Source organism: Symphodus melops (assembly GCF_947650265.1).
Source record: "Symphodus melops genome assembly, chromosome: 10".
Classification (NCBI taxonomy): domain Eukaryota; kingdom Metazoa; phylum Chordata; class Actinopteri; order Labriformes; family Labridae; genus Symphodus; species Symphodus melops.
This window is the reverse complement of record NC_136700.1, coordinates 23,657,754-23,672,933: the sequence shown is the minus strand read 5'-3', so window position 1 is coordinate 23,672,933 and position 15,180 is coordinate 23,657,754. Positions and strand designations below refer to the sequence as shown.

At 44.2% G+C, this 15,180-nt stretch overlaps 1 protein-coding gene across 2 annotated transcripts; it reads left to right on the top strand.

Moving 5' to 3' along the window:
* The first annotated feature begins 3,776 nt into the window (after window positions 1–3,776).
* phf12b (PHD finger protein 12b) lies at window positions 3,777–14,441 on the top strand. Of its 2 annotated transcripts, none has more exons than XM_079354582.1 (15): window positions 3,777–4,541; window positions 5,147–5,328; window positions 7,533–7,605; window positions 7,716–8,169; window positions 8,357–8,477; window positions 8,570–8,702; window positions 8,799–8,963; window positions 9,091–9,234; window positions 9,517–10,213; window positions 11,119–11,220; window positions 11,339–11,488; window positions 11,596–11,691; window positions 12,533–12,615; window positions 12,701–12,839; window positions 13,240–14,441. In XM_079354582.1, exons 1-15 carry the CDS (start codon window positions 4,476–4,478, stop codon window positions 13,716–13,718), a joined length of 3,084 nt encoding a protein of 1,027 aa, XP_079210708.1. In that variant the 5' UTR covers window positions 3,777–4,475; the 3' UTR covers window positions 13,719–14,441. The 2 variants fall into 2 exon arrangements, with proteins under 2 accessions (XP_079210708.1, XP_079210707.1); XM_079354581.1 differs by having other exon boundaries at window positions 3,778–4,541; window positions 7,713–8,169.
* The last annotated feature ends 739 nt before the right edge of the window (window positions 14,442–15,180 follow it).

The window sequence follows — 15,180 nt, the reverse complement described above, 5'->3', positions numbered from 1 at the left end:
ATTAGGGATTAACTAGAAAACTTTCCAGACACCGTAACAACTATTTTCATGACAGTCTCATTAATGCCACAGTTATAGAAGACATTACCATAACAGGGAGTAGTATGCAGAGAAGATGAGCAACTTAAAAAAGAGATTTTCTTTCCAAAAAACATAAATATGTCATCAGTAGTGTAGGGTAAATGTGTGATGTGCTTTACAATAAGAAAATAATCTTTGTCAGGAGATGGATTTTTCAAAACAAGAGCAGAAGCAGAACCAGAGTCAGAGTAAGAAAATCAGCAAAACAGGGCCAGAAAGTCAGTGTGTCAGAGAGTGAACCTCGTATTATTGACACTCCAACTCAGATATATGCACGATGGTTCAGTAAATAATACAAAACTTCACATTTGAAAGGAGCGTTACAGGAGCACTTTTTTTTATCCGTGTTTGTTTTGATTTGGGAGGCGCACAGAAATTCTTGTTTGACATTTAATTTTGCACAGCATTGTGGGTTTTTAAACATAATTCATTTCCTGAGAGGATGCATCCAAACCATACTGCACAAAACTCAGCTAGTATGTTGAAATGTTCAGTCTACTTAGCTGGACCCAAAAAATCCAAACTGAATGACCAAGAGGGTTCAGTCCACTGAAACTCCCGACAGAAAAGTCTTCACTGCAAACTGAACTGGCCTTTTTGGAAAGAGCCTGTGGCTTGGAAAGGGCCCGGCAGATCTTTGTAGACAGAGTGCACCAGGCTCAGGTGTAGCTGATGAGCTTCCAGTCAGGTCACCCCCTACAGACAGACAATAACAGCAAGCCAAAGACTCCCAGTGGCCTGCTGGCTTGGTCGTCACTGGGTCCCATCGCCAATCATTAAATTAGGTCTCACACTAATTCAGAATTTTCCAAGCAAGTTTAGATGTGCACATTTTTAACCCTTTCAAATAAACTTTACTCAAAATCACTTTAAAATTGTGCCATTGAGTTGCTGTCATAGACGGAAAGTTCCAACATGGCTAATACAAGATTTTATGTAAAATCCGCAAGAAGAGTTTGACCTGCAAGGCTTGATAAGCTTTACTTACAGCTGTCCAATTGTGACTTCTGGATGCATGTTTATACAAGGTGTAAAAAATGTGAAGCAAATACTTCAAACTTGCAATTTTAATTTCAGAATCAGCTTTATTGACCTGGTTACACATACAAGGAATTTAACTTTGGTGAATATCAAGAATACTAATTAATTTCTTCCTATGATGATGTATTTTGTACTACTTTGTTAGTGCTTCAGTGTAATCAAAATGGAAATTACAGAGAACTTTGTGAATTTTAAAGCCTGTTCCAAAAAAAATAAAAAAGAAAGAAAGAAAGAAAGAAGGCAGATACCTCCTTTGGTATTAATTAAAGTAATCTGTCATTTCTACTTGAACAACTTGGCAATTATTGCAGTCACTAAAAAGTTAAGATTGATCTCTTCCTTTTAATGCCCAAAGTTTCCTCTGTGCCTCCACATAATAAATCAGCAACAGCGTATACGTTAATGAACGGGTGAAATAGTCCCATTAAAAGTGATAATTAGCTGTGTAATGAAGTCATGGCATGAACAAACTGCGATGCATCTGCTGTTCATGATGTACTGTGTTTGTCAGGGCAGCCGTGTGTTTCTCAGCAGGCTGTAATAGATTTCTTTCAAAAGAGAGGAAGTCTGAGAGGGAACCTGCAGCAGAAAACACAGCCTTTGTCCATGTGACTGAGGCTTTTAAAATGAATCATCCTGGGTAAGAGTGCTTGTTTGCAGGTAAATGACCTCAGTGCTTGCCATTATCTAAAAACTGTGTTCATTTAATTGCAAATGCAGTGTTCCCTTTGCCTTTTGGTTCATCATAAGTACATTTGAAATGTTATAACATTCTCTTTCTTTTTTTAAATGTGTGCAAGGGAATTTGACATAATGTATTTATTTTACACAGCAAGTGGATAAAGAAAGCTCAATAAACACCATCCTGAAAGAAAACAGAGCAAATATTTTTACGTTGACAATTTATAGCCTGGTTCCTTTACCCTCAGTGTAACTATGATATTTGTCAACAATTTAGGCAACTTGAGGACAATCACAGATTTTTAATGTATTTGTCCCTCCAGTTGCAAACAAACAGCACAGCCAAAAGGATTTCTGAGCAGGAATATGAATTTGTCATAACAAGGAGAGGTTGCATTGACGGCAAAACCTAGATTATAAAAAAACAGACCTTTTTGATACTGTGGCCCTATCATAACACAGATCGCTGCCGCCCTCTGCTGGTAAGAGCTACACATGACATTGTCCATGAGCAGGGGTGTGTTTACAGTAGCCTACAATGTTTTTTTTTTAACTGGCATTTGATTAGGACGTTTCTGTCAGTCTGCTGGGTAATCTGAAACACTTTTGTTATCACAGGGGAAAAAAAGAAATTTTCTTCTGGATTAGATTAGAAAAACCTTAATTTTGACATGTTTTGTTCCATTAAAATACAAGTTGGGTATGTAACCTTCAGTCAAACAGTGGTTGTTAGGGATCTCTCTTGACTCACACCACTGATTAATTGATAAATATTTAGTAGTTTGCTTTTTCAGGACGGTGAAGGGATGACCCTAACTACTCTGTCTCTAATTGGCTAGTAGGCCTACGCACATGACTAAATGTGCAACAGTGACTGCTTATGAAAAATATAGATATAACAGAGGCCGTTTATCCTCTGCAGGACGGGCCAATTTAAAAAAAACACATGGGGGAAAATAAAGAGTAGATCCACTTGTTTCCACCACTGCTTATTCCCTCCAAATTCACATTATAGTTCATTATAAAATTGAACAGTGGATGGTGACATTGAGCCTTGTTACGCGCTCTAATTTGTAAAGTTAATATGCCGAATAAACCAGCAGACATAATTAATTCCAACATACGTCCTTTCAAGTGTACATTTGGTAAAGCTTCAGGCGAATATTAATAATAATATGTTCAATGAGTTGCTTCCTGAGTTGTGTTATGAGAACAAAAAGAACCAAATCATTTTCCTTATCCTTAACCCCCTGAAGATGTGAAGTTAGATATTTAAAGTCTACGAGCACATCTCAGACACTACAACGCAAACTTTTACAAGGGTTAAAGAAAGTGTAACTGATGCATTTCCTACAGAGTAAATAAATGCGTGCAGGCCTATTGGGGCGGCAGTAGCTCAGTCTGTAGGGACTTGGGTTGGGAACCGGAGGGTCGCCGGTTCAAGTCCCGGCACGGACCAAGTCCGGAAACTGGTCTGGTAGCTGGAGAGGTGCCAGTCCATTTCCTGAGCACTGCCGAGGTGCCCCTGAGCAAGGCACCGAACCCCAAAACTGCTCTGGAGCGCTCGCTGTGGGCAGCCCCCTCACTCTGAGACCTCTCCATTAATGCATGTCACTAGAACCCTGTTTGTGCATGAGTGTGTATCTCGGCCTATGTGTGTGTCATTAGACAGAGTGTAAAAAACCGAATTTCCCCTCGTGGGATTAATAAAGTGTAACTTCTTCTTCTTCTTCTTCTTCTTCTTCCATGGAAATGTCATTCAGTGTCGCTCTTTAGCCTGGGCTCGAATATAATATTTTTGCAGAGTTGCAGCAATATGCCAACCTTAGAAACGTGTGAAAACAAAAGTAGACAGTGCCGAATAAAGAAGTGCACATGAGAGTTATTCCGTTAGAAAAGGTGGACGTGGGATACAATCTGAAGACATACTCCTCGCTCCTTTTTGGAAACTGTGTCGTCGTAATGGTCTATATCCGTCCCACTGCGCATGCGCCTCAGTCGGTTCGCGGTTGCGCCAACTGGTAGAGGATGTTGCTAGCAGCCAGGGTAGATGCACAGCCTTTTTCACAACAATAACATCAACCGAATTTGCATCTCCACGGACCCGACTTCAGGATCATTCTTTCGGAACCGTACCGGAAAACGTGCATTGGACCGAACCGCGTGGGATTTTTTTTTGTAGGAGCTGGACTTAATGTGGTGTTTGACAATGGGAGCGGATGGGTTTGCAGATTTACAGGGCTCCTTTCTGCAGGAGCTGGAACAAGAATCATGGCTGGCCAGCTAGGCCGCGGGAGGGTTTTGTAGCTAACCGCAGCTGTCTCTTGATAGAGGAGATTTCATGTAGGCTCAACGCCAGAATTTTAAGATTGGTGCTAAAAAACTGATGTTTCAGTTTGAACATTTAGGTGGAGATTTGTTGTCCTTTTTCTAAGGGGCCTGCGGCTCAAGCTAGTGAGCCCGCTAGCTTCACAACCTTGACTGGCTGACGTCTCTCTTTTCGTAGTTAGCTCTGTTAGCCGGCTAACCAGAGCTAGCGTCGCTTTGCTGGCGGAAAAAAACACTTGGGGGGGAAAAAAGACATTTCTTACGGGAATTACTCTAATCATTTTTGTGCCGACTGGGCATTTGTATCGCAGTCTCTATTTTTTGCACCGTCTGCTGCTGGATGAATGTGGGACAAAATGGAGACCCCGACGATTGTGTACGATCTGGATACCTCTGGGGGCTTAATGGAGGTGAGGCTGCTCCTCTCTTCAGGCCTCACTGAATTCAAATATCCCCTTTTTATTATGAAGAAAACATGCACATGCATGCAGAAGAGTCACCGTTATCTTAAACATTGCATTTCCCTGATTGCTAACTTTGTATGTGTGGTTGATGGAGGCTAGTTGTAGTTTTTCAGGCCCTTTCAGAGATCAGACCCCCCCCCCCTTGGATCAGCTGTTTAGCCTCCCAGATGAATCTTTATTGATCACAACTAGTCAAATGTGGCATCTCTTAGTAGTATGGATGTAGTGCATGCAAAAAAAACTTTAAAATGTGAGATTTTGTCATTTTTTAGCATACTGTAATAACAGTGTTGCATTACTTACTTATTTTAGCAGCTGTAGATTCATGCATACATGTGCACTATTCTTCATTTGTAGTACATTAAAATAACAGGTGATATAAGATGATATTATTGGATGTGTAAAGAAATCGTCCAAGTTGTGTTTTTTGAGAAGTTGCATACTCCTATATAATCCACATGTTAGTAGAGGTTCAGATTATCTATATGTAAAAAAGGTCAGGACTATCATATGCTCAAATTAATCTGTGCTCTTTTTGTTTTCCTCTCCAGCAAATCCAAACACTGCTCGCGCCCCCGAAGTCCGAGGAGGTGGAGAAGAGGAGTCGGAAGTTGGTGAGGGACGTCAGGAGGAGCGGCAGGGCCACCAACCACGACACCTGCGATAGCTGCCGGGAGGGGGGAGACCTGCTCTGCTGCGACCACTGTCCTGCAGCCTTCCACCTCCAGTGCTGGTGAGTCACAAAGGATTTCAACAAAGGAGGTCTCAGTGAAAAGTTTTGCACACATCAGTGCATGCTAAGTGGAAAACACACAACGGGCTGCACGATTTGGTTTCAGTCGGCTGGGTGCTTAACACTGCATAGGTTGTTTCTCTGATGAAGTCATGCTGCAGAACATGTAATGTTTCTACGCCGCAAACTGAGTCAGATCTATTCACTGTTCAGAAGAAAACCTCCCAACAAAATGGACAGGGGGATTGTGTTTACTCAACACATATGTACAGTATGTACTCCTCCTGAGAGGATTTCAGCTTCATATTCACATTGTATCTCGCACAACTTGACCCTGAAGGGCAGCATTGAGTTTTATGTGGCAATCGAGTCTGCAAAAGCAAGTACACCGAATTCACCTGCACACCATTCAAATATAAGCCATGTCTCTAATTCATTCCCAGTGACCTTTATTTCAGAGGGAATGCAGTTCATAGTGCAAAGAGAAAAGTTTCCTTAATAGTAGCTCATGATTGTTTTGGTCTCACCTTATGTGAAAATGTGCTGTCCCATTTGTGGTGTCTGCATACAAAACGTTGATGTTATCTTCTGCAAGGAGTTTTCCCCTGACCTATTTCTGGTGCAGCCGAGATGAGTTGGTAACCTGGAAATGACAAGAAAAAACACTGACTTCACTAATTACTCATTCACACATTTGAACACATTCGTCGTTTTGTTCTTACATGAAAAAACAAATTAAACCATATTTCTGTTTCAGCTCCATTTTCACTGTTCAGCTCTTTGTACAACTGAACCAAAGGGGGCGGTAGTGAGCCTTGTGGAGATCTTTAATTTGTAAAGTTAATACGCCGAATTGATTGGCATACATTCATTTTATCAACAGTATAATTTTAAGTCATTTTCGTCGTATTTTTGGTGAAGCTGCGAGAGATTGTTTGTTAAATTTGAGGGGTTTTTGGCTGGACTTCTGCGAGCGGCTAACAAAGTTGCTCCCCGTTATGTTTCCTCACAGTCCGGAGACTGTGTTGTTCGGTATGGGGTGTGTCGTCGTGTGTGTGCTTAACCATAACATTGAATTGTTGCAAAAAAGCTTCGTTTTATGCGTTTTTTTGCCAACGCTAAAGCTGGTGGTATTCGAGCTGGCTCCTCTGTGAAGGCGGCTGAATGAGCCTGGAGTCGGTCCTCCCCTCCGGCCGCGGCTGCTGCTAAAAATGGAGTCGAGTCTGCCTCTGTTTACAATATGGCGACCTCACTGCTCCCTTTTTTCTATTCACCCGCCATCTTACCAACCTTTTTAAAATTGAGCTTTTTTTAGCAGAAAGGGTTGCAGAAACGTGTCGTCCTTTGCAGAGATAAAGCAGCAACATGGCCGTGTTTTAAGCGTTTCTGACGCTGTTTGTGTCGGAGTGTTTCTCGCCTTGCATTGCTCCTCGATGAACGTGTGCATGCATGAATGTTTTAACCTCGGCATTTGGAGGAGAGGATTTTAGACTGTCACTTGTGAACAACTAAACAGAAAGACTTTGTATCCATATATGGGCATGATAGTGAAGAGCGTCATCTTAATAACATGTCATATGGGGGGGTTGCTGCATAAATGTAAATAATCTGGAAGGTATTAACACACAGTCACTTCTGCTCTTGTTTGCTTGTCAGTGAGAGATTTATAGTTAATGCTGTCCACTATAAACCAGCACCACAGATCCCTCTTTGACTTCACATATGTGACAGTATTTGTCATTACACAGAGACAGCTTTTTAAATTATATTTATTTATTTGTCAATGTGAATATGCCATCCTTACATTATTCCAACATTTTCTGTGGTCATTTAAATGACAACTCCATGTTGTGATTATGTTTGTGCTATTTGAGCTCCTGGAAGATTTTAATGCTCCATCTGTGCTTTATTATTGATAAAAGATAACACATAAAGAGAACCTAACAATTTATTGCCCGGCATTTTCTTCATTGTAGATCAACAGTGAGTCCACTAGATGGCAGCAGAGAGCGGTGAAGTTTTACTTTAACTATAAGGTCTCTGCGTTGTTGTGTTAGATGAATTTGTTTTTTTCGTATCACAGAGTAACACTTTCGCCTGCAGCTGAAATAAGAAGCTATACCTATTAAGCATAATGTTAAGGCTGCATAAACAAATGTAATTAGCATCTGGATAACTCATGATTGTGTTCTCTCTTGTTACAGTAATCCGCCTCTGAGTGAAGAAATGCTTCCCCCCGGGGAATGGATGTGTCATCGTTGTAATGTTAGAAAAAAGGTGGGTGGCAGGTCGTTCCTCCTACATGGTCTTCCTCTAGTTGAGAAAAGTTGTGGTAGCTTTCAGTTGCCGAATGGACTTATACATCTTTTTTTGTTTTCTGGAAGAAGCGAGAGCAGAAATCAGAGCAGACAAACGGTCTACCAGACAGGACCTCAACCAAGCGCTCTGCATCCCCCGCCGTGGAGCTGGAGCTCAACGCCGGCCCGCTGCGACTCGATGGGCTGCCTCCAGGTGCCGGAGCGGCTGGACCCGGGCTACGAGTGGCACAGGTTCGCCTCTTGGACCGCAGGACCAGCAGCAGGCCGAGCAGCAGGCCGGGGACGCCCAACTCCAACACGTCGTCCACCCCGACCCCCTCTGAGGAGCAGAATGATGGAGAGGAGGAGGCTGCAGAGGCTGAGGAGGAGGTGCAGGGTGCAGAGCTAGAAGGTGCTACGCTGACTTCTCCGATGCCACGCCTCCTCAAGAGACCGTTCCAGCTGCTGATAGCAGCCGCCATGGAGAGAAACCCCACGCAATTCCAGCTGCCCAGCGAGCTCACCTGCACCACTGCACTGCCAGGTCAGTCTGTCACTAAGAGACCCATATAAACGACAACTTTATTTATGAGAGGGCTCTTTACAAGTCTTCAGGAGGTTGTTATAAAGTATTAATAGAATTTTGGAATGACCTTATCGGATTAGTTACTCTCGTGTTCTGGGTTTGATTGTTTCTCACATGTTCCTGTCTCCTCGTGTTTGATTCACAGGCAGCAGTAAAAGGAGGAGGAAAGAGGAGCTGCTGGGGAAGCCGTTCAGGAGACCTCAGCATGAACTGGATTCGAATGGTCTGGTCCCTCTTCCGGTCAGAGTCTGCTATTCTTGTAACAGGTGAGCACTGCAAGGTCATTGTAAATGCACAGATGTTCACACGGACTGTAAATATGTCATGGGATCGATCTGGTCGTATTTCCTCTCAACAGGAGTTGCAGGTTGGCACCACTGATCCAGTGTGACTATTGTCCCCTCCTGTTCCATATGGACTGTCTGGACCCCCCGCTCACAGCTCTACCTGCCGGCAAATGGATGTGTCCGAACCACGTGGAGCACTTAGTGGTGAGAGTCAGGCTTGTGGCCTTCGAGTTTGTTTTTGGTAGCAATGTCTCAGAGGTTTAATCGGTTTTCTTTGTCAAATGTCTGTTTGGTTTCCAGCTGAATCAGAGGACCCTGAGCCTGTCCAGCCGCTGCCAGCTCTTCGACCAGTTCCAGGACCGCATGTCCCAGCACGCCGTCAAGGTGGACTTTCTACGGAGAGTTCATCGGCAGAACACACCCAACCGACGCACAACCCACCAGCACAACAAGAAGAGCATAAAGGTAGAGTGGCTGTCTTATTGTGAACTTATAGATGCAGTTTCTTAAATTCTAAAACAGAGAGACCAGGCCAAACAATCTCCATCATGGTTTGCTGGCAACTACTAACACTTCTCTGGTTTGGTCTCAGGTGCCTGATTCCATCAAGTCCCAGTACCAGAATCCTCCCCCCTTGCTGCTTCCTGCACGGCAGCGCCAGCTGGAGCTGGTTTGTAGCGGCGTTCCCGACCATCAGTCGTCAAAGCACCTGACCACAGATGCAGAGCAGCAGGAGGTAAACATGATGAATTTAACAGTCTGTGTATCTTGTGTGTTAAAGTCATTGATGGGCTTCCTGTGTATTGTCAGGTAAAGTAGGTGGCTGTGGCTTTAAAGGAAGTGACATCATGTCTGTTTCAGGTCCAAAGAAGCATCTTAGTGTAAAAAAAAAAAAAAAAGGATCTGTGTAAGGATGACAGGACGTCAAAAAGTACTTAGAGCTGTTTCAAATAATACAGTAGACTCCAACAGTTTAAAATGTTCGTCTCACGTGGAATCATGTTCTTGTTTCGAACAGTGGCTTCAGGATGTCATCGCCCTGCAGTGCAGCATCATGAGACACCTGTCAATCAAGCCGAAATCTTCATCCACCCTGCCGTCAGTAACGCCTCCAGCAGAGTGGAGCCCTGAGCAGAAATCTACTTCTAAATCCTGTGTAACATCCGAGGATGTGAAAACTAAAGCCTCCATAGGCAGGACTTCCTCCCTTGAGCCCTGCTCTAAGCCCTGCAGTACACCTGTTGACTCCCTCTCAGAGCTGGCTGTTTGTAAATGCAGCACGACGCCCTGTCAGAACTGCAGGAAACCTAACGGACCTCTCCCAGAGGAGCACCAGCCTCCCAAAGCTAACGGACCTGTAGACTGTAGCCGCTCCTCAGATTCCTGCAGGCAGGGGGAGCTGCAGCACAGACTGAAGCCCAGCCCCACCCCCTCGGACCCCACCCCCGCCTCCGGGCTGCTCAACCACTTACGGGCCGAAACGGTTAAAAAGGAGCCGGAGAGCACGACGGAGGCGTGCGCTCAGAAAATCTCCCCCAGTGCCCCGACGTTATGTCCCCACAGCGGGCAGCAGAACCACAGGAGCCAGACGGAGCTGCAGGAGGAGAGCAGCGAAGAAAAACCCTCCATCACCAGCAGTGCCCGCTCAGACACGCCGCCCAAAGGAGACAAGGAGCACGGCCACAACAAGCTGGGGGCGACGCCAGCCACTCAAGGTATGACCCTCCTGAACCACTGAAGTGCCACACAAGCACAAGGCAAAGATCTCCGCGTGGTCAGAATGTCATCAGTGCTGTGCGAGCTCTTTTTAAAGCGAGAATTGACACATTATGAAGAAACATTAATAGTTTCTAATCTTTAGTATAACTTTGGGGGGAAGAGAACCACAGGAGTTTTGGGTTGCTGAGATTTCCATACGGTCAATAACTCAAAGATTTGATGACACTTTGCTAAAAGATGTCCGTCCAGTGTTGTTGAAACTTCCTAGTTGCTACCTTTGATTTTTCATGGTCGCCTCTTCTCAGGAGGTCTGAGCTTGTTGCTTTGATTTTTTTTATTATTATTATTATTTTAATCTATTCAAGTTTTGTCTTTTCTGTCTGTTGTCAACGTGCTTGAGACGATTTTCTTCCCAAATAAGTAGATCATTAACTCAAAGCAGAAAGATGAAAAATGCTCTTTAAATGAAGTGTGATCAAACTTAAACTTTAACGTGACCTGAGAACCTCCGCGGTCTTTTTGTATGGGGATTATAAATTTGCAGAAAATAATCAGAACATAATAGATTTTATTGTCAAACGAGGGGAACGGGAGCGCAGGTTTGAGCTTGTCTTTCATGGTTTGAGTTCTTAAAAAATGCAAACAGAGAAAGAAAGTAATTCATTTATTCCGACTTGGCTGTTTCCCAGCATGCACTGCCCTCTGCTGTCACTGAGCAGCTCAGAGCCCAACAGCCCCCTCTGGTGCTGCTGAGCACTAATTCACCGTCTGCATGAATACACAGACTTGAATCAAAATGTGAAATCATTGACCAAGACAGAATGTCCCCATCGACTCAAATGTTCTCATGATCACTCTGAGTTCTTCTTACTCATGTTTTCTGTTGTTTTCTCCTGGACAGACATTAAGGCTGGTCCTGGACCTGGACTGATGGACTCACTGCTGCCCAGCACTCTGTCCTCCATCACCAACCTCTCCAGCTGTATGAAGGATATGGATGGAGGTGGGTGTAGACACTTGATATTTAACTTTGACTATTGCTATTGTCATTTTTTATGCTGTCAGCTGTTTATACATCACTAAATGTGTGTGTGTGTGTGTGTGTGTGTGTGTGTGTGCAGGTATCGAGCTGGACAAACTGGATGCTGAGATGATCAAGCTGCTTGCATGGCAGAGAATCCAGCAGCTCTTTCCCCCCAAAGTGCCCCCCAGCACTCCTCCTCTCCCTGCCCCGAGCGCTGCCGTCAAATCCCCGTCGCCCCGGCCTGACAGTAAGACCCTCGAACGCTGCTCAGTCTACCTTCTAAAATGATTCTTTATTCACTGTTTAAGAACACCTGAGCACAGACATGTCCCATCTTTTTAACCCCCCCCCCAGGTAAGAAGAAGGTGCAGGCCCGGGCCGTCTTCTACCCTCTGACGGGAAAAGGAGGAGCGGTCAGCATGTGTTACAGAACATTATACATAGGATCTGGTAAGATTTGCTGCAGTTTGAGAAGAGTTGCCTGTCGTGTACTTTTGCAGAGTGAACGATGTTCACAGTGTCAAGAATGAGCTGTTAACTTGTAGACTTTATAGGACAGACTTTTTAGCTTTTATTGGACGTTAATGTGTCCGAGAAGTGTTAAAGCCAACTTCTTTCTTCTACTGATGTTTTTAATGAAACAGTTCAGACTAACAAGTGTCCCCTCCTCTTCTGCACCGAAGGTTTAAACTGTCTTCCACAGCATGTAGTTCCTTTTGCAGCTGTTAACACTTACTAGTGTCATCAGTTTTCTACCTGTGGAGTTTGCAGTCCTCACAGCTACCAGTAGTCTCGTTGAGCTCTCAGCTGATGGTAACAGCAGCCACAGATCTGCAGAGAGGCGCACTGCTGCCCCCTGCTGGTCACTTGTTGCCTATAATTGAACAGGGCTGCACGAGCTTTTACTAACTGAACAGTTTACTTCCATTCCTTTAAATGAAAGATTATGACCTAATGAGGGAGGAAACCTGGCGCTGTCACCCTGACTTGCGTCGCCATGTATCACTCGTTTTTCAGAATGGAGGACAATACCTTTATTTTACAGAGGACAAAGTAAATGCTGAGGTTCATTCACATGAGATATGTTTATCCTGTCATCATCTCTGAAGCTGTGAGTTCATTTATTGAATAACACTGTCACGTCGTGTTGGCGGACAGCGGCTCTCTTGATTGGATGCGAGGCCCTCTGTGGCCCGCTGTTTGAGTTCAGAAGTGTAATATTTTCTAAAAGTTCTAATTTTGTCTCCCATGATCTTCATTTTGTGTCTTTTCTTCATTGTGTGTCGTAAAGGTGCTGACATGGACGTGTGCCTTACAAACTATGGTCACTGCAACTATATATCGGGGAAACACGCCTGTATTTTCTATGACGAGGTATGCTCTTGAACCTGCACCGCCCTCTTTGTTCTCCTGATACTGAAGTCCCCGGGGTAGAAACAGTTTCCGTTTGTGTCCGCAGAATACGAAGCATTACGAGCTGCTCAACTACAGCGAGCACGGCACCACCGTCGACAACGTCCTCTACTCGTGTGACTTCTCTGAGAAAGCTTCGCCGTCTCCACCCGGCGGCCTGGTGGCCAAAGTGCAAGGCATCATCCGTGAGTTCATCTCTCTTTACTTGACTAACTTTAAATGTCCTGCGTCGAGTAGAGTCTGAACACACGAGATCAAACTGAATCGTGCAAATGTTCATGAAACAACCAAACAGATCATTTAATTCTCTTTTCAATCAGAATATTGTTGAAATTCTAAATCTGACAATGCATGGAGGACAGCGGACACGGTTGTTTTTGTTTCATTTCTTCTGTAGAAAAAAAACAACAGCATTTAAGAAATATGATCTAAAGTCTGCAGTGAAACCTCTGCTGCTGTTCACTCACTCTAATAAGTACAGATTGTCTTCACAATATGCTAAACGTTCAGTAGGAATCAGCGTGCTCTGAAAGAACAATTGAATACTGAGGTTAGATGCTTCCTCTCTGTGTGTTCTCCCTGCAGGTCGTAGTAAGCAGCGTGAGGATGAGGAGGGTCCCGGCTCCGTTGTTGGCTTGCTTCCTGCCGGCGGTGTGATGAGCAGCCAGTCTCAGGGCGGCTCCGAGCCGTCGTGCAGCTGCAAGGCGAGCAGCTCCAGCCTGATCGGGGGCAGCGGGGCGGGCTGGGAGGGCACCGCCCTGCTCCACCACGGCAGCTACATCAAACTGGGCTGCCTCCAGTTCGTCTTCAGCATCACAGAGTACGCCAGCAAGCAGCCCAAAGAGGAGCAGAACGCCACGCCTGCTGCCACTTTCACAAGCACCACGTATATCACCAACCCCACCAGCAGCAGCAGCACTACCAGCACCGCCCCCTCCTCCACCCCCCCTCCTCCACTCCCCAGTACTGCCACAGTGAGCGGCCCCTCTAGCCAGGAGAGGCCCAAAACCGAGACTGTCCCAGCCCACCAAATGCCCGTTCTGCACGCCAACTCAGATCCATAACCCGCACAGGAAGTCCCGCCCTCCCTCCTATTTGTTTTGCACCTTTCGAGTCACGATGAAGGGAAAGCTGCACAGCTGGTTGGTCAACAGGGAAACGTTTATTTTTGGTTCTTTTTAATGGTTTATATCTTTGCATGAACTTGAAGTATTATTGACAATCTCTTCTGTTTTTGATGACTGACGGTAACCTTCTGTTCACTTCAGAGCGAGAGAACATTTTTTACCTGCGCTCACCGTTTCTTTGCCAGTATATCGTTTATGTATGGTGTAACATTATTTTGTCAGTCAGCCCATTTAGCACAAACCTTTTATTTAGTAGTAATAGATTCCATATGTTCTAATTTCTTTTGCTGCTTTTGCACCACAGGTAGCTAAAAATGTATGAAAACATACATGCTTATACACTATGATATGTATATATAATGTAAATATATATAATTCAGTGCCTCTCACTTGGAGATGCGTTGGATTTCATGTAGATTTACCATTTTTTGGTTTTTAACTGTACAGTTCATGGAATTTGTGATACCGTGTAGAGTACCAGAAGTTTTGTGATAAAACACGTTCTTAGTCTGTACTTCCCGCTGTCGTCCATCTGTAAATACCCTCTAGTTTTAGCACTCATTTTAACATCCTGTGCTGCTCTGTATATAAGCACTCTGTCTGTACTGCTCGTCTGTTCAAACATGTAAATACAGAAAGATTTTCTAAGAACAAACGCAACACATCTGTGTCGTCTGTTTATTTGGTTCACGCTTCAGTTGGGTCCACCTCTGTGTTTGGGTTCCTCTCTGTTCTGCCGTTTATTTAGAGGCTTGTCGTGGATTTCACGGCTCGTCTTTGCAGGCCTGCCATTGGCTGACTCAGCGCCTGCAGAAGGTGATTTAACTCCACGTTGAAGAAGAACATATTAAAATCACTAATCATTGGAGTTAATATACATGAAGTCAGATCACAAAGAGTGTCTCTAGGCAGGATTATTTTCAAACTTTATTCAGAGCTATGTAGGATTTAACTATGTGGATTTAACTTCAGTGAACTGTGCTTTCAAATCACTAAGTGCAACATTTAATATCAACAATATACACAAAATAAACAGAAGAAGAAGAAGGGTGTGAGGAGTCTGCAGTGATGCGACCAGCTCGTTTCCTGTCCCTGGACTGGTGTAAGTCCTGGATGGGGGGCGGGTCAGCATCATTCAAAGACAAAGAATGAACGATAGAAACCAAAGTGAACAGCTCTTTTACTGATGAAAAAATAATACGACAAAGGAAAGATAGTCCTGACGACAAGTCTGTGAACGCTATCATCCAATATTTTGACCCTGGGACTTTTCTTCAGTTAACACACTTGTCTTGTGTCATGTCTTTATGTAAAATTCACAACAGGACCCACATAAATCATGACAGTTTGAGTTTCCCATTGTTGATCTTTTTTTCACCACTAGAGGCCAGTGTGTGGG

Coding starts and splice junctions, on each gene's coding strand:
- phf12b (XM_079354581.1), top strand. CDS start 4,476: ATGTGGGACAAAATGGAGACCCCGACGATTGTGTACGATCTGGATACC. Junction 4,542..5,146: donor CCTCTGGGGGCTTAATGGAG/GTGAGGCTGCTC, acceptor TTTCCTCTCCAG/CAAATCCAAACACTGCTCGC. Junction 8,964..9,090: donor ACAACAAGAAGAGCATAAAG/GTAGAGTGGCTG, acceptor GTTTGGTCTCAG/GTGCCTGATTCCATCAAGTC.